Raw genomic sequence first — 19,606 nt, forward strand, 5'->3', positions numbered from 1 at the left:
GCTCGGACCCAGTCTGGCCGATTTTTTACAGGTGGTTAACTATCTACAAGGAGCGGACGATAAGATAAATCGAATAACTATCTACGAGGAGCGGACGATAAGATAAATCGAAAAACTATCTACGAGAAGCGGACGATAAGATGATAAATCGAATAACTATCTACGAGGAGCGGCCGGTAAGATAAATCGAATAACTATTTACGAGGAGCGGACGATAAGATAAATCGAATAACTATCTACGAGAAGCGGACGATAAGATGATAAATCGAATAACTATCTACGAGGAGCGGACGATAAGATAAATCGAATTCTTATCTACGAGGAACGGCCGGTAAGATAAATCGAATAACTATCTACGAGGAGCGGACGATAAGATAAATCGAATAACTATTTACGAGGAGCGGACGATAAGATAAATCGAATAACTATCTACGAGGAGCGGCCGGTAAGATAAATCGAATAACTATCTACGAGGAGCGGACGATAAGATAAATCGAAAAACTATTTACGAGGAGAGGACGATAAGATGATAAATCGAATAACTATCTACGAGGAGAGGACGATAAGATAAATCGAATTCTTATCTACGAGGAGCGGACGATAAGATAAATCGAATAACTATTTACGAGGAGCGGACGATAAGATAAATCGAATTCTTATCTACGAGGAGCGGCCGGTAAGATAAATCGAATAACTATTTACGAGGAGCGGACGATAAGATGATAAATCGAATAACTATCTACGAGGAGCGGCCGGTAAGATAAATCGAATAACTATCTACGAGGAGCGGACGATAAGATAAATCGAATTCTTATCTACGAGGAGCGGACGATAAGATAAATCGAATAACTATTTACGAGGAGCGGACGATAAGATAAATCGAATAACTATCTACGAGGAGCGGACGATAAGATAAATCGAATAACTATTTACGAGGAGAGGACGATAAGATAAATCGAATAACTATTTACGAGGAGAGGACGATAAGATAAATCGAATTCTTATCTACGGGGAGCGGCCGGTAAGATAAATCGAATAACTATCTACGAGGAGCGGACGATAAGATAAATCGAATAACTATTTACGAGGAGAGGACGATAAGATAAATCGAATTCTTATCTACGAGGAGCGGCCGGTAAGATAAATCGAATAACTATCTACGAGAAGCGGATGATAAGATGATAAATCGAATAACTATCTACGAGAAGCGGACGATAAGATGATAAATCGAATAACTATCTACGAGGAGCGGACGATAAGATAAATCGAATTCTTATCTACGAGGAACGGACGATAAGATAAATCGAATAACTATTTACGAGGAGTGGACGATAAGATGATAAATCGAATAACTATCTACGAGGAGCGGCCGGTAAGATAAATCGAATAACTATCTACGAGGAGCGGACGATAAGATAAATCGAATAACTATTTACGAGGAGAGGACGATAAGATAAATCGAATTCTTATCTACGAGGAGCGGCCGGTAAGATAAATCGAATAACTATCTACGAGGAGCGGACGATAAGATAAATCGAAAAACTATCTACGAGAAGCGGACGATAAGATGATAAATCGAATAACTATCTACGAGAAGCGGACGATAAGATGATAAATCGAATAACTATCTACGAGGAGCGGACGATAAGATAAATCGAATTCTTATCTACGAGGAGCGGACGATAAGATAAATCGAATAACTATCTACGAGGAGCGGACGATAAGATAAATCGAATTCTTATCTACGAGGAGCGGACGATAAGATAAATCGAATAACTATTTACGAGGAGTGGACGATAAGATGATAAATCGAATAACTATCTACGAGGAGCGGCCGGTAAGATAAATCGAATAACTATCTACGAGGAGCGGACGATAAGATAAATCGAATTCTTATCTACGAGGAGCGGACGATAAGATAAATCGAATAACTATTTACGAGGAGCGGACGATAAGATGATAAATCGAATAACTATCTACGAGGAGCGGCCGGTAAGATAAATCGAATAACTATCTACGAGGAGCGGACGATAAGATGAATCGAATAACTATTTACGAGGAGCGGACGATAAGATAAATCGAATAACTATCTACGAGGAGCGGCCGGTAAGATAAATCGAATAACTATCTACGAGGAGCGGACGATAAGATGAATCGAATAACTATTTACGAGGAGCGGACGATAAGATAAATCGAATAACTATCTACGAGGAGCGGACGATAAGATAAATCGAATAACTATTTACGAGGAGAGGACGATAAGATGAATCGAATAACTATTTACGAGGAGAGGACGATAAGATAAATCGAATAACTATCTACGAGGAGCGGCCGGTAAGATAAATCGAATAACTATCTACGAGGAGCGGACGATAAGATGAATCGAATAACTATTTACGAGGAGCGGACGATAAGATGATAAATCGAATAACTATCTACGAGGAGCGGCCGGTAAGATAAATCGAATAACTATCTACGAGGAGCGGACGATAAGATGAATCGAATAACTATTTACGAGGAGCGGACGATAAGATAAATCGAATAACTATCTACGAGGAGCGACCGGTAAGATAAATCGAATAACTATCTACGAGGAGCGGACGATAAGATGAATCGAATAACTATTTACGAGGAGCGGACGATAAGATGATAAATCGAATAACTATCTACGAGGAGCGGCCGGTAAGATAAATCGAATATTTTTTCCATTACAAAACATAATTTTTAATTTTACATAGCGAATCATCGAAAATAGTGGCATCCGCTTTATCAAATATTGGGATTATATACAGGGTATTTTTGTTATACTGAACTGAATTAACTTAATTCAAATTTAAAAATCGTCGTTAACCGATCGGTGGTACTATAGAACACGAACTACCTTGAATAAAAGTTAAGCGGAAGTTCTGTTTTTGTAGTTTTTTTTTTTTATGTAGCAACCGCGTGTATTAATTAATTAGAAACCGAGAGTTGGTCAATGCGAAAATATTGCTGAAGAAACAGCCGCGAATCAAATAACGTTAATTAGTACATACATAATATTTTTTAATAAAAAAACGTATATTTTATGTGCAATAATTTAAAAAATTTCTGATTATGAATATTGTGACAATTTAAATGAATATATGTATAACGAAACTCGTTCATTTTTTAGATAATTTACAGATTTTTGTAATAAAAACAAATATTCAAGCTCGCGAACATAATTTTGAGAATGCAAAATTAAGATAAACAACGTTCCAAGTTGTTTAATTATATCTAAGCACGTTTTAGTACAATTTTACGAATCGATTACAATGTACAATTCATAATTATATTCTCAGATTTTAACTTTAGTATTTTTTCACATACCCGATTATTCCGGTACAAATTTTTTGTATATTTTAGACAATTGTTGTAGAAATATTCATATATGTCATGAATCCATTATTTTTTTGAAGATGCAAAATTTACGAAATCTTTCGGTCGACTCTTTGTCGACAACTTTTTTTCGTATTCTGGTACCTTGATTTCTTTCCACATAATATACTCGGGGAACAAAAAAAAAAAATCGTTTCGTTTGCTAATGTTTGAGGAAACGAATGTTTTTGCATAATTGTATACGAGAAATAATTACACGTTATAATGAAATAAAAAATTCTAATTGTAAATCTAATCGTGTAATATTATTATAATTTAAATTTTAATTCGTACGTGGTGTTTTTAATGAATCATTTTATCACTAATATATTAATGCAACCGTATAAACTTTATATAATATCATCAAATTATTCTTCTACTTTTTATTTATCCACTTCCAAAATAGTGATCAACCTCTCCAGTTCGATTCCTTTCTCGTGATTCTGTAAAATTCGTAACTAAGTACTTTACCTCTTTACCGATAGATAGCGTTGCTCTATTTTGTACTGTACTTTGACGTTTGTCACGTGATACTGTTTATACATTGACGTACCTTCAGAAACAAGCAACAACAATGCGAAATATGTTTATGGTGCACGTGTCAGAATTGTTGTAAAAAATTCCGTACAAAACAATTCAAAAACACTCGAAATATCTTGGGCGAGTTGGGAGGCTTGATATTTGGATACTTCACGAATTAAAAGAAGTACATTCAAGATATTTACGATACGCACCTTAAACGAAACGAAATTGAACCTTTCTTGGTATGAATCATCGCTGGTGATGAAAAATGGATCTAGTACAGTAACATAATTCGAAAACGATCATGGAGCAAACACTAGGAACCAGTACAAACCATATCGAAAGATAAAAAACGACAAAAAAAAAGCTCTAGATGTCGATTTGGTTGGATTACAAAGAAAATCGGACAGAATTGTCAAATCGGAAAGGTTTAGTCTTCTTTAACAACTCGTGGGACACTATTGGAGCTTTTGTGGGCCGAGCCCTTATCAGGTACATTTATTTCCAAGTTTGCAGAATTCTTTGAAAGGTCAAACGTTCACAAATGACGATGACCATAGAATAGAGACCAGAAATGTTATGAGCGAGGAATCATGAAGCTGGTACAAGATCATTGAGTAAAATGGGGTCAACCAATACATTAAAGTGATTCATCTTTATAGAGTTTTCTACCCTAAGTATGATGTGTCCCAGATAAATTGTCATTTAAACGTTTCGATGTTTATCTTCAGATACTTTGATATATCTCGATCATTGTTCCAGCCATTTTGTTTGTGTCATTTGATTATAGTCGCAATAATTTTCAAAATTGGTATATTATAATGGTCGGAATGGTGTTTCAAGGACCAGGAGATACAGATTGATACAGAAATTAACGAAAATAAGAAAGTTTACGACAATTTTCGAACAAAATTAAGGCGTACAAGTAATTCTGAACGTAGATAACCCGCAAGAGTATATTTGATATTGTGTCCACCCCGTATATATTTCAATACGTCGATAAATGCATGTGCGGACATTGCAATTTTAAAAAGGGATAAAAAAATACGAAATATATTTGGTTAGGTTAGGTTTCAATATTTCGCATTATATTACCGACAGTACAAGATTTAATTTTACTGGAAAATTCCATGACGACACAGACAAAGAATGTTTCTTGGAAATACCCGTTTTCTTCCTTAAATGGAAAAGTATATTCATAAATTACAGAACAAACAAAGAAATGAAAGACTGAGATGATTTGAATAGAAATTATCGACTTTATTACATTACAAAATTTCAATTGAAATTAGAGAAGTTTGAATGTAATTTTTTGTAAGTACGATATATAGTGTGAGATTTTCCACGGATTAAAATAATATGACGAAAAAAAAAATATCCGAGACCGCGCGCGTGCAATTAAAAAATCACTTTTGATTTCATTACCGGTCGAACGTTAAGTAATCCTCTGGTATTCTGCCTCAAACCGAGAAATTCCAAATACAGTTGCATCAATCACTTGCACTTTTAAATTAAGTACATATATATTAAATACGTACGTAGATTTGCATAATATTATATTATGTACCTTGATTTCATACGACACAAAACAATAGAAGGAAACTTTCGTGAGACGCGCGCACCTCGACACACTCACTCGACTACTCAAAACTCAAATGGTCAGTTTATTAACTTGGAATCGGACCGACTGACGATGAGTTCGTAATATTTGTTGCTGCAACTTGACTTGACGTTTTATCCCCGCTATAACAGTGGTGTACCTTTGAAAAACAACCTCATTATTATCTTTTTTTTTTTATTCAACTTTTTCATTGGAGAGATTTTCTCACAATATAAGAATTTAAATGTATAAAGACTACAAAGCCTGGATTATAAATAATTGACCACTTTAAAGGGAGAAATTGAATAGAATACTTGCATGGTTTGAGAAAAAAATTGTTTATATACAAATTTAATCAGATCAATCGAAAAAAAAAAAATTATTGGAAAATCAAAAATTTTGTAGGTAGTTTAAACATTTCAGTATCGCGTGACGTCGTAGGTATAAAATAAACACGATACATAGTAAATGCGATTCTCTCGTAAAAATACCGCGACTAAAATACCTGATATAGTTTTTTTTGCGATGATTAGATTCGAATATACTACAAGAAAATGTTGTAGATGTATGGAGATGTGATTATTCACTTTATGCTTAGATATATATTGAAAAAATGTCTTATTTATGTATAATTAATAAATAGAAACTGTATTATAACAGCACACGCTACGTTACCGGCAACGATAACCTCGTAATCATCAAGCTCAATGTTTTTATTAAACTTATAACTTCATAACGTTAATTTATTGCATTTTCTGACTAAAATTTGTTTAATTTTTTAAAAAAACTTGCCCTACACTGATGAAAACCTCATATTATTGAATAAAAATCAGAAAAATTCGATATCTTTGGATTGATTTTGATCAAATTTGTAAAAAACATAACGTTTGTCGTATGGCTTTGAATAAAACCAATTTTCACCGATTTATTCAACCTAAAACTTTTCAAATTTTTAATTGGAAAGATTTTCTCACAATATAAAAATAAACTATTCCGAAACCGGATCAAATAGTCAATAATCGACCCAGATTAAAGAAGGATTGAATGATTCGTCAAAAATTGGATAGAATACTTGCATGGTTTGAAAAAAAAATAGTTTATATACAAATTTAATGTGATCAATATTTATAGACTAAAAAAATTATATGGAAAATCAAAAATTTTGTAGGTAGTTTAAACATTTCAGTATCGCGTGACGTCGTAGGTATAAAATAAACACGATACATAGTAAATGCGATTCTCTCGTAAAAATACCGCGACTAAAATACCTGATATAGTTTTTTTTGCGATGATTAGATTCGAATATACTACAAGAAAATGTTGTAGATGTATGGAGATGTGATTATTCACTTTATGCTTAGATATATATTGAAAAAATGTCTTATTTATGCATAATTAATAAATAGAAACTGTATTATAACAGCACACGCTACGTTACCGGCAACGATAACCTCGTAATCATCAAGCTCAATGTTTTTATTAAACTTATAACTTCATAACGTTAATTTATTGCATTTTCTGACTAAAATTTGTTTAATTTTTTAAAAAAACTTGCCCTACACTGATGAAAACCTCATATTATTGAATAAAAATCAGAAAAATTCGATATCTTTGGATTGATTTTGATCAAATTTGTAGAAAACATAACGTTTGTCGTATGGCTTTGAATAAAACCAATTTTTTTCAATATCATTGATTCTTTAGACGTAGAAATTTTTTTTCGAATCCATTGTGGTAACCTTCAACAATTATTTCTCGATTAACGATTACTTGTGTCATTTGCAGAAGGTTCAACTGCTCGTAAAATATAAAGATGCACGACACGTAAAAGTATCGAACAAAATCCAAATGCAATAATTTAAACATTTAAATACCTTCGTTAAGAAAATTTATCGTTACTGTATATAATAGATGAAACGAATGTCATTCTGATGTAAATTATTAAAAATCATACTTCGGCATTGATTTATAATCAATTATTAAACGAAATAATAGAAAAGTTTCAAAAAATGTGTAAAATAAAATAAAATACGGGGTGTTAATTTGAAAACGCACCCTATGGGGCACAAATATGCAAAAACAATTCTCATTTCTATAATTTTTCGTTAAATAATCATTTTTGTAACAAAATAGTAAAGTATTCAATATAAAAACTAAGAGGAATTCGTAAAACAAATAATTTTTCTACGTTTACATTGAACCTTAAGATTCTTAATGCCCGGGGCTTAAATAATGACGGAGCCCCCTTAAGGAATTCGGTAATCCGGAAAAAAATTGATTTGTGGTATCAACGCATCAAAAAATACAAAATTATTTCCAAATGATGGGGCCCTCTTGGACCTGGGGCTATAGCCTCTAGCTTAATCCGGCCCTGACCGAGGATCTGGTAAATATCTCGACGAAAAAGTTGGAGAGAGCGACAAAAATCTGATAGGAAAGACAAATTTCAATAAAACGATTTTCGAAAACATATAAATTAACATATAACATTTCCGTTAAGGTGCGTCTCCATTGAACGAACAATGTTTGTCGAACACGTTGTAGGGGAAGTCAGTGACAAACAATGTTCGATCTGGGACGGGAACATTCTAGATAAACGAAAATGGCGGTTCCTTACGTGAAATGTTTGTTTCCACACCAAAAACACCGGCGAACATTGTTTGTCAAACAAAAAAGCTTGTCGAAATTTTTGGCGTCCGGTGGAGACGCGGCTTAATGGCGGGTCCACACGATACAGACTTTTGGTCGTACAGATAAAGTCGGAGTAAAAAATTTAACCCAAACCTTTGGATTTCGTTCGAATATACAATTTAAAAGTCTTAGCTACGAAAAATACGCAAATACTTCGACTTTTGGATAGCACCGACATTTTTCTGTACTGTCTAGTTGGCAAAGACATAATTCTATGGAATTTTATGGAAATCTGTATCGTGTGGACCCACCATAAAGAAACTAAACAAAATAAAAAAGATGCAGGAGGAAAAATACGTAAAGTTTCGAACGAATTGAAAAAAAACTCGACGAAAAACTTTCAAAATTGAAAGATCTATGGTATTACGATTTTTCCATAAACGATTTTTGTCAAAGAATGTGTTAAAACAATGAATTTGCGTCTTATTAAGTTAAGTAATTACAGTAATGAAAACAATCATTTTAGGAAATGCTCAAAAATGTTGTTATTACATTTGATGACGGCGGCAAATTATCTCGAATTTTTTCAAAATTCTGTTAACGTAAACTTATTATTGAAACTTATATAATTTTCAGAAATCTTTATAGTTCCTACCGAATCTAATATTCAGGTTACGTGTACAGCAGGAAATTTGACAAAATAATTATTATTAATATTTGTACGTACACGCAATCCAATTAATCGGAATACTAGTAGCTGGAATATGATTAGTTTGAAAGAAAATAAGATTGGGAGGAATAGTTTTAGTTAATTATTCACTATAAATTAAACAAATTATCAATATTCATACAGTTTGTATGAATTTTTTGCAATAAATTCACTTTGATTTGGTATTAAATAGTTTTATGTATTATTTTATGTATTATCAAACAGTTTGTTAAAATATTGAACTTAAAAGCTTCTTATTTAAATAAGGACTGTTTTGACGATCGATTGAACCGCTCATCGATTAATTCCACAAAACGAAAAGTTTTGAAACGCGATAACCAACAAACAATCGTCAGTAATGTTACAGTTTTGGATAAAAATAGGTTTTATTGGAGAAAAATTTAGTTATTATACATTTTTATCACAGTTTTTCCATGTTGGCAATTCGGTAATGTCTTATTCATCAGCTTTATCCGAGGATTCGTCATTTGTAGACAAATTCTTATTGTAATCGTGCTTAATTTGTCATCTTTGGGATCTATATTTTTCAAATTTTGCGGTCTACCAACTTGAAATTCTGTATCTACATTTAAATTGTACGCGATAAGGTTTCAATCTTTCTAACTTTATCCAATTAAGTCGATCCACTGGAAGCCCAGTGACCGGTTTGTTTTAATGATAGACTAGTTCTAAAGGTTCTGTTGACAAAAAATCTTGGTAAGGCATTTGGATTAAAAGGAAATAACTGCGTCCACTTACCAAAAATTTCGTGTCAATTGATTCAGCTTTGATTTCCGTGCTTTGAACAAACTCGAGACGGTTTCAATATTTCCGTTTATTAGACAAGATGAAATTTCTAGAGACCCACGACATCCTTCAGTTTATGGCCAAAAAAAAAAAAACACGCGGCTTATATTTTTATCGAATTAATGACATCCAAAATGTGGTCGAATTGGGAAAGGCTAAAGCTGCCTCGGCCTCTTCCGAGTGATTTTCCTTTTCGATTTTTACCATATTAATAATGTTCGCCCAGTTTCGAAAATACCTAATTAATATAGAAAAATCAATGTTCGTATTAAATTCATTTATAAATTTTGAAAAGTGATTCTCAGGAACCAATTTTTTTTTAGAAAAACTAATATTTGATGAATTTAGCTGAGGAAAACATTTTTTTTTTTAGAAATAACATTCAAAAAAATTCATTTTTTGATCAACTAATACTCAGAAATGTCATTTTTTCACTGAATTAAACTTACGAAAAGTCGTTTTTTATAAGAAAAAATCCATATTTGTGGAAATTTGTAGAAGAAATACATTTTTTCGCCGAATTAAAATCAGAATAACCGTTTTTAAGCGAATTGAGCGTGGAAAATTAAATTTTTGACGAATCCATATAAGAACGTCACTTTTTGACTAATTTGAAATCAAAAAAAAACATCTTTTTAACCAAATTTATTATAAAAAAACCGACGTTCTAGAAAAATTTACTTCTGAAAACGAATTCTTTATAAAATTAATCTGGGAAAAGAAAAAACGATAAATTTAATAATCGAGGAAGTCATTTTTTAACCAAAATTAACATAGAAAAACCAGTTTGTAGAAAATTCACTTGCAAAAGCGATTTTTCGGTCAAATTCAACTTGGAAAATCCAATTTTTGACAAACTTAATTTATTAAAACCAATTTTCGATCAAATTAAATGCACGCAACTTATTTTTGACTAAATTAAATTTACGAAAAGCAGTTTTTTATCTAAAAATCCTTATTTGTAGAAATGTGCCTGGAAAAATACATTTTTTCACCGAATTAAAATCAGAAAAATCGTTTTTAACCGAACTGAGCGTGGAAAATTAAATTTTTGACGAATCCATATAAGAACGTCACTTTTTGACTAATTTGAAGTCAAAAATTTACTTCTTAGAACGAATTCTTTATAAAATTAAACTCGGAAAAGAAAAAATAATCGGGAAAGTCATTTTTTCACCAAAATTAATATAGAAAAACCTGTTTGTAGAAAATTCATTTATAAATGCCATTATTTTGAAAAATGATTCTCAGGAAAACCGTTTTTGACCAATTTTTCTTTTAGAAAAACTAATATTTGATGAATTTAGTTGAGGAAATCATTTTTTTACAAATAACAATCAAAAAAAATCATTTTTTGATCAACTAATACTCAGAAATGTCATTTTTTCACTAAATCAAACTTACGAAAAGCCCTTTTCTATAAAAAAATCCATATTTGTAGAAATGTCCCTGGAAAAATCCATTTTTTCACCGAATTAAAATCAGAAGAATCGTTTTTAACCGAACTGAGCGTGGAAAATTAAATTTTTGACGAATCCATATAAGAACGTCACTTTTGATTAATTTGAACTCAAAAATTTACTTCTAAGAACGAATTCTTTATAAAATTAAACTCGGAAAAGAAAACATAATCGGGAAAGTCATTTTTTCACCAAAATTAATATAGAAAAACCTGTTTGTAGAAAATTCATTTATAAATACCATTATTTTGAAAAACGATTCTCAGGAAAACCGTTTTTGACCAATTTTTCTTTTAAAAAAACTAATATCTGATTAATTTAATTGAGGAAATCATTTTTTTACAAATAACAATCGAGAAAATTCATTTTTTGATCAACTAATACTCAGAAATGTCATTTTTTTTACTAAATTAAACTTACGAAAAGCCGTTTTTTATAAAAAAATCCATATTTGTAAAAATGTGCCTGGAAAAATACATTTTTTCACCGAATTAAAATCAGAAAAATCGTTTTTAACCGAACTGAGCGTGGAAAATTAAATTTTTCACGAATCTATATAGAAACGTCACTTTTGATTAATTTGAACTCAAAAATTTACTTCTAAGAACGAATTCTTTATAAAATTAAACTCGGAAAAGAAAAAATAATCGGGAAAGTCATTTTTTCACCAAAATTAATATAGAAAAACCTGTTTGTAGAAAATTCATTTATAAATGCCATTATTTTGAAAAATGATTCTCAGGAAAACCGTTTTTGACCAATTTTTCTTTTAGAAAAACTAATATTTGATGAATTTAGTTGAGGAAATCATTTTTTTACAAATAACAATCAAAAAAAATCATTTTTTGATCAACTAATACTCAGAAATGTCATTTTTTCACTAAATCAAACTTACGAAAAGCCCTTTTCTATAAAAAAATCCATATTTGTAGAAATGTCCCTGGAAAAATCCATTTTTTCACCGAATTAAAATCAGAAGAATCGTTTTTAACCGAACTGAGCGTGGAAAATTAAATTTTTGACGAATCCATATAGAAACGTCACTTTTGATTAATTTGAACTCAAAAATTTACTTCTAAGAACGAATTCTTTATAAAATTAAACTCGGAAAAGAAAACATAATCGGGAAAGTCATTTTTTCACCAAAATTAATATAGAAAAACCTGTTTGTAGAAAATTCATTTATAAATACCATTATTTTGAAAAACGATTCTCAGGAAAACCGTTTTTGACCAATTTTTCTTTTAAAAAAACTAATATCTGATTAATTTAATTGAGGAAATCATTTTTTTACAAATAAAAATCAAAAAAAATCATTTTTTGATCAACTAATACTCAGAAATGTCATTTTTTCACTAAATCAAACTTACGAAAAGCCGTTTTCTATAAAAAAAATCAATATTTGTAGAAATGAACTTGGAAAAAATAACATTTTTTCACCGAATTAAAATGAGAAAAATCGTTTTTAACCGAATTGAGCGTGGAAAATCAAATTTTTCACGAATCAATATAGAAACGTCACTTTTGATTAATTTGAACTCAAAAAAAAAACTGAAGTTCGTGAAAAATTTACTTCTAAAAACGAATTCTTCATAAAATTAAACTTGGAAAAGAAAAAATACCAATACAATACAAGAGATGAAATTTCTAGAGACCCACGACATCCTTCAGTTTATGGCCAAAAAAACACGCGGCTTATATTTTGATTAAATTAATGACATCCAAAATGTGGTCGAATTGGGAAAGGCTAAAGCTGCCTCGGCCTCTTCCGAGTGATTTTCCTTTTCGATTTTTACCATATTAATAACATCATCGTCTGAGGGTTGAATTTTGACACGTATCTTGTTTAAAATATTTATATTTTTCTTTCACATTCCCGTCTCGGATTGTAACTGCTGGAAATGACTTTTAACAACATTTGTATCATCTATTTCATTGTTTGCAACGCGGCCGATTGTTTTTCAAAACATTTTTATACACACTATATCGACAATATCAAAAGATGACTTTAGTTCCTTACATAACCGCAAATAATTTGTAGTTTTCACTTTCACTGAACGTTCGAATCGGATTCGTAAGAATATTCAATAAATAACAAACAACTTTTACAAATATTTATAAAAATCTATTCGATATAAATCCGTAATTTTTTTGAAAGCGATCTTTTGGTATCGCTGAGACACGGCACTCGAAAATATCATAATAAAAAAAGATTTTTAAACATTTTTTTATGATTTAAATTCCTTGTTTGAGGCTGGTTTTCGGTTTTCGTCGTGGTTATAAATCAATTTATTCTATAATAATCGATACAATACAATTAAATATTATCTACTATGAGTCAAGTATAATCCGCATTATTTTTTTCTTTTTTTTTTTTTCGATTCGTTAATAATTGTAATTGCGTTATTAATGAGAATATTTTCTAATGGAACTTAATATCAACCTTGTACTATAAATATATTGTAATTTATACTAATTTAATGTTTAAGTTTGTGTATAATATTTTGAGTATATTAATAAATTTTCCGTAATTATTCGTCAATTAATACTCGATGTTAAAAACAAAATTCAGGTACATTAACGACGACCAACGATTTATCACTATATTAAAAACAAAATTTTATATATTCCGTATTCGTTTTACGACTTATATAAAAACTGAAATTGATTTTTTTTGTTTAACGATTTAACGTATTCCCTAAATCTAATTTAGCTTATCTCGCAATATTCACCAAATTAATTTAAATTAAAGCGACGTATGGCACTGATCGGTGACATTCAAAAAACGAAGCGAATTTCAACCCGTCATGTCCTGAGTACTAAACGTGGGTGTAAGTCCAAAAACCACTGCTTAAATTTCAATTTAGAGCCGAATTTTCGTCAAGTTTAAACAAGTTGGAGGTTTAAATAAATGTTGCACGTGGCCAAAAAAAATCGTAGTCACGTTTATTGTTATTTGTAACGTCATAAAATTGTCGAAGACTCCTTGGACATCTTCTACGTACTAGGATGTAATCTGCTGTATCCTGTGGTGCGATTAGGTACATTACAGCTACTGTTCAATTCATTATTTGTAGTAGAATCGGTTACAATTTAATTTAGTCACCCAGTATATATTTATACGTATATCCAATAGTTAGTCACCTCATGTTTTTATTTTTTTTTTTTGGACCAAGTGTAGTATCGACATTAAAAATGAATGTCACGTAATTTTTTTTTTTTTTTTCCATTTGGCAATATGGTTTGGTAAGTTCAACCTCGTCATATTATGTCTTCGATGTCGGCATTGATGTGGATGATATACAAAAGTGTCCTCGCGTATTCATACAAATCACAAATATTAAAATTAATAGATGTCAATTGTGATAATAATGCGATTACACGTATTGTGTGTATTTACGATCTTTTTCACATTCAAATGATAAATTTTGAATACAGAAATTTCAAATTGTACTTTGTATTTTGTTAGTTTTCGAAATTTTCTCGATTACCGCGTCTGGCGAATTGATTTTTTTAGCGAGTCGCGGGGGGTTTGAAGCAATTGCGAAAATTTTAATTGAAAATACTTCAATGAAACACAAACAGATTAATATCGCAATATCGTTTTTTCTATTACTACAAAGGTTATTAAGTAAGTAATATTGTATTAGTTTTAGTTACAAAGCACAATTTATTATAATTATTCCGGATTGTTGCAATAATTATTTATTGAAAAAATTATTTCTTCTACAATAGGACGTCAACTAATGCGTTGTATAATATTGCAATAAATTAGTAATAATACATTCAATTTTAACTCAAAAATATAACCGAAACGTATTGTCTCTAATATAATCATAGTTAGAGCAAATTATATAAATATTATATATAATTTTGATTCGATATTTCAACCATAATGTCGAAAATTTGCTAATAATGTTCGTCCAGTTTTGAAAATACCAAATTTAATATAGAAAAATCAATGTTCGTATTAAATTCATTTATTAATTTTGAAAAATGATTCTCAGGAACCAATTTTTTTTTAGAAAAACTAATATTTGATGAATTTAGTTGAGGAAAACATTTTTTTTTTAGAAATAACATTCAAAAAAATTCATTTTTTGATCAACTAATACTCAGAAATGTCATTTTTTTTACTAAATTAAACTTACGAAAAGTCGTTTTTTATAAGAAAAAATCCATATTTGTAGAAATTTGTAGAAAAAATACATTTTTTCGCCGAATTAAAATCAGAATAACCGTTTTTAAGCGAATTGAGCGTGGAAAATTAAATTTTTGACGAATCCATATAGAAACGTCACTTTTGATTAATTTGAACTCAAAAAAAAACATCTTTTTAACCAAATTTAACATAAAAAAACCGACGTTCTAGAAAAATTTACTTCTGAAAACGAATTCTTTATAAAATTAATCTGGGAAAAGAAAAAACGATAAATTTAATAATCGAGGAAGTCATTTTTTCACCAAAATTAACATAGAAAAACCTGTTTGTAGAAAATTCACTTGCAAAAGCGATTTTTCGGTCAAATTCAACTTGGAAAATCCAATTTTTGACAAACTTAATTTATTAAAACCAATTTTCGATCAAATTAAATGCACGCAACTTATTTTTGACTAAATTAAATTTACGAAAAGCAGTTTTTTATCTAAAAATCCTTATTTGTAGAAATGTGCCTGGAAAAATACATTTTTTCACCGAATTAAAATCAGAAAAATCGTTTTTAACCGAACTGAGCGTGGAAAATTAAATTTTTGACGAATCCATATAAGAACGTCACTTTTTGACTAATTTGAAGTCAAAAATTTACTTCTAAGAACGAATTCTTTATAAAATTAAACTCGGAAAAGAAAAAATAATCGGGAAAGTCATTTTTTCACCAAAATTAATATAGAAAAACCTGTTTGTAGAGAATTCATTTATAAATGCCATTATTTTGAAAAATGATTCTCAGGAAAACCGTTTTTGACCAATTTTTCTTTTAGAAAAACTAATATTTGATGAATTTAGTTGAGGAAATCATTTTTTTACAAATAACAATCAAAAAAAATCATTTTTTGATCAACTAATACTCAGAAATGTCATTTTTTCACTAAATTAAACTTACGAAAAGCCCTTTTCTATAAAAAAATCCATATTTGTAGAAACGTGCCTGGAAAAATCCATTTTTTCACCGAATTAAAATCAGAAAAATCGTTTTTAACCGAATTGAGCGTGGAAAATTAAATTTTTGACGAATCCATATAAGAACGTCACTTTTTGACTAATTTGAAATCAAAAAAAAACATCTTTTTAACCAAATTTATTATAAAAAAACCGACGTTCTAGAAAAATTTACTTCTGAAAACGAATTCTTTATAAAATTAATCTGGGAAAAGAAAAAACGATAAATTTAATAATCGAGGAAATAATTTTTTAACCAAAATTAACATAGAAAAACCTGTTTGTAGAAAATTCACTTGCAAAAGCGATTTTTCGGTCAAATTCAACTTGGAAAATCCAATTTTTGACAAACTTAATTTATTAAAACCAATTTTCGATCAAATTAAATGCACGCAACTTATTTTTGACTAAATTAAATTTACGAAAAGCAGTTTTTTATCTAAAAATCCTTATTTGTAGAAATGTGCCTGGAAAAATAACATTTTTTCACCGAATTAAAATCAGAAAAATCGTTTTTAACCGAATTGAGCGTGGAAAATTAAATTTTTGACGAATCCATATAAGAACGTCACTTTTTGACTAATTTGAAGTCAAAAATTTACTTCTAAGAACGAATTCTTTATAAAATTAAACTCGGAAAAGAAAAAATAATCGGGAAAGTCATTTTTTCACCAAAATTAATATAGAAAAACCTGTTTGTAGAAAATTCATTTATAAATGCCATTATTTTGAAAAATGATTCTCAGGAAAACCGTTTTTGACCAATTTTTCTTTTAGAAAAACTAATATTTGATGAATTTAGTTGAGGAAATCATTTTTTTACAAATAACAATCAAAAAAAATCATTTTTTGATCAACTAATACTCAGAAATGTCATTTTTTCACTAAATCAAACTTACGAAAAGCCCTTTTCTATAAAAAAATCAATATTTGTAAAAATGTGCCTGGAAAAATCCATTTTTTCACCGAATTAAAATCAGAAAAATCGTTTTTAACCGAATTGAGCGTGGAAAATTAAATTTTTGACGAATCCATATAAGAACGTCACTTTTTGACTAATTTGAAATCAAAAAAAAACATCTTTTTAACCAAATTTATTATAAAAAAACCGACGTTCTAGAAAAATTTACTTCTGAAAACGAATTCTTTATAAAATTAATCTGGGAAAAGAAAAAACGATAAATTTAATAATCGAGGAAATAATTTTTTAACCAAAATTAACATAGAAAAACCTGTTTGTAGAAAATTCACTTGCAAAAGCGATTTTTCGGTCAAATTCAACTTGGAAAATCCAATTTTTGACAAACTTAATTTATTAAAACCAATTTTTGATCAAATTAAATGCACGCAACTTATTTTTGACTAAATTAAATTTACGAAAAGCAGTTTTTTATCTAAAAATCCTTATTTGTAGAAATGTGCCTGGAAAAATAACATTTTTTCACCGAATTAAAATCAGAAAAATCGTTTTTAACCGAATTGAGCGTGGAAAATTAAATTTTTGACGAATCCATATAAGAACGTCACTTTTTGACTAATTTGAACTCAAAAAAAAACTGACGCTCGTGAAAAATTTACTTCTAAAAACGAATTCTTTATAAAATTAAACTCGGAAAAGAAAAAATAATCGGGAAAGTCATTTTTTCACCAAAATTAATATAGAAAAACCTGTTTGTAGAAAATTTCATTTATAAATACCATTATTTTGAAAAACGATTCTCAGGAAAACCGTTTTTGACCAATTTTTCTTTTAAAAAAACTAATATCTGATTAATTTAATTGAGGAAATCATTTTTTTACAAATAACAATCGAGAAAATTCATTTTTTGATCAACTAATACTCAGAAATGTCATTTTTTTTACTAAATTAAACTTACGAAAAGCCGTTTTTTATAAAAAAATCCATATTTGTAGAAATGTCCCTGGAAAAATCCATTTTTTCACCGAATTAAAATCAGAAGAATCGTTTTTAACCGAACTGAGCGTGGAAAATTAAATTTTTGACGAATCCATATAGAAACGTCACTTTTGATTAATTTGAACTCAAAAATAAACATCTTTTTAACCAAAATTAATATAGAAAAACCAGTTTGTCACTTGTAAAAGCGATTTTTCGATCAAATTCAACTTGGAAATCCCAATTATTGACAAACTTAATTTATAAAAACCAATTTTCGATCAAATTAAATGTACGCAACTTATTTTTGACTAAATGAAATTTAAAAAAGCCATTTTTTGAACTCAGAATTTCAAATTTAATATATATAATACCAAATACCAAAGTATTTTGCACGTATAACAATCCCCAGTACATCGTATCCAGTTATCGTAAAAACTTTTTCGAAACTTTCCGTTGAAATAAAAATTATTTCGAGTCTGACAATTTCCCAGCAAACATCGGGATAAATACGTCAGTTTTCGTATATGCAAATTCTTAATAAAAAAAAAAAAAAAAAAACCAGTGTACCTGTTACTGATATATATTATCACAAACCAGTTTATCGTACATAATACGAAAACTGGTTCTACCCAAGGATGATTTCAATTATGTTATTGAAACAAATCAATAGGTCCGGTCGCAATAGTCAAAGTTTCAAATTCAAATATCCAATAATCGAAATACAAAACGAAATAAAACTTTCTCTATTACCTCTGAAGGTAATCAATATCCACATTTTCTAGTGGACTTAACCTACAAATAGGATTATATGTATTCGATGACGAAAATTTTTTTCGAAAAAGAGATCCTTGTAACAATTTGAACAATTCTCCGCAGAATCTTACCGAAGATGTAAATTTATTAAAATGATTGCTTCGTTTAAGTTTTCATTGACCTTTGGTAGTTTTTATTTTCCAAGAAATGAATTGTCGTATCGGTGCAAAAGTACGGAATGCAAAGTGGGTTAAATTACGTAAGATACGGATTATATCAGGAAGCCATTTTACTTTCTCCGCACCTTCAGGCTGATTATTTACTACGAAAACGATTATCGACACCGATTTTCGACAATTCGACAATTTTTTACATTATCAAGTTTCATAATGGTATTTCCAACAATATTTAAAATATTTAACGCTAAATAATATCGTTAAAATGCTGCAATTAGACACGTTTGCTAATTCAATTAAGATATTCGTGTATTTAAATTAGCTAAAACGACTAATGATTCTGTTACGTAGAATTTATCAAATTCAAAGCTATTGACGTCAACGTTAGTACGCGTTTTATTCGAATTTGTCTGGTTTTATGGCTGTTAAAATGTTATTTATCGGAAATCTTTTATGGTACAAATAATAAACCAAAAAAATAATTGTCA

The 19,606-nt window shown here is 29.6% G+C and overlaps 1 protein-coding gene across 6 annotated transcripts in view; it reads right to left on the reverse strand.

Moving 5' to 3' along the window:
- LOC130450077 (ABC transporter G family member 20) overlaps nt 1-19,606 on the reverse strand; it is a 38,114-nt gene that overhangs the window by 15,190 nt on the left and 3,318 nt on the right. The window contains exon 1 of one of the 6 annotated variants that reach the window (XM_056788257.1): nt 5,460-5,622. The exons of 1 other annotated variant lie outside the window; for it this stretch is intronic. Coding sequence is in view for 1 of the 5 variants with exons in the window: in XM_056788259.1 (XP_056644237.1) it covers nt 5,489-5,499 (11 nt within the window). In the remaining 4 variants the exon portion in view is untranslated. Of the gene's footprint in view, nt 1-5,346; nt 5,623-19,606 lie in introns of those variants that run through there. 4 more of the 6 variants (XM_056788258.1, XM_056788259.1, XM_056788262.1 and 1 more) reach the window with 4 other exon arrangements.

This window comes from Diorhabda sublineata, chromosome 11, assembly GCF_026230105.1.
Source record: "Diorhabda sublineata isolate icDioSubl1.1 chromosome 11, icDioSubl1.1, whole genome shotgun sequence".
NCBI lineage: Eukaryota > Metazoa > Arthropoda > Insecta > Coleoptera > Chrysomelidae > Diorhabda > Diorhabda sublineata.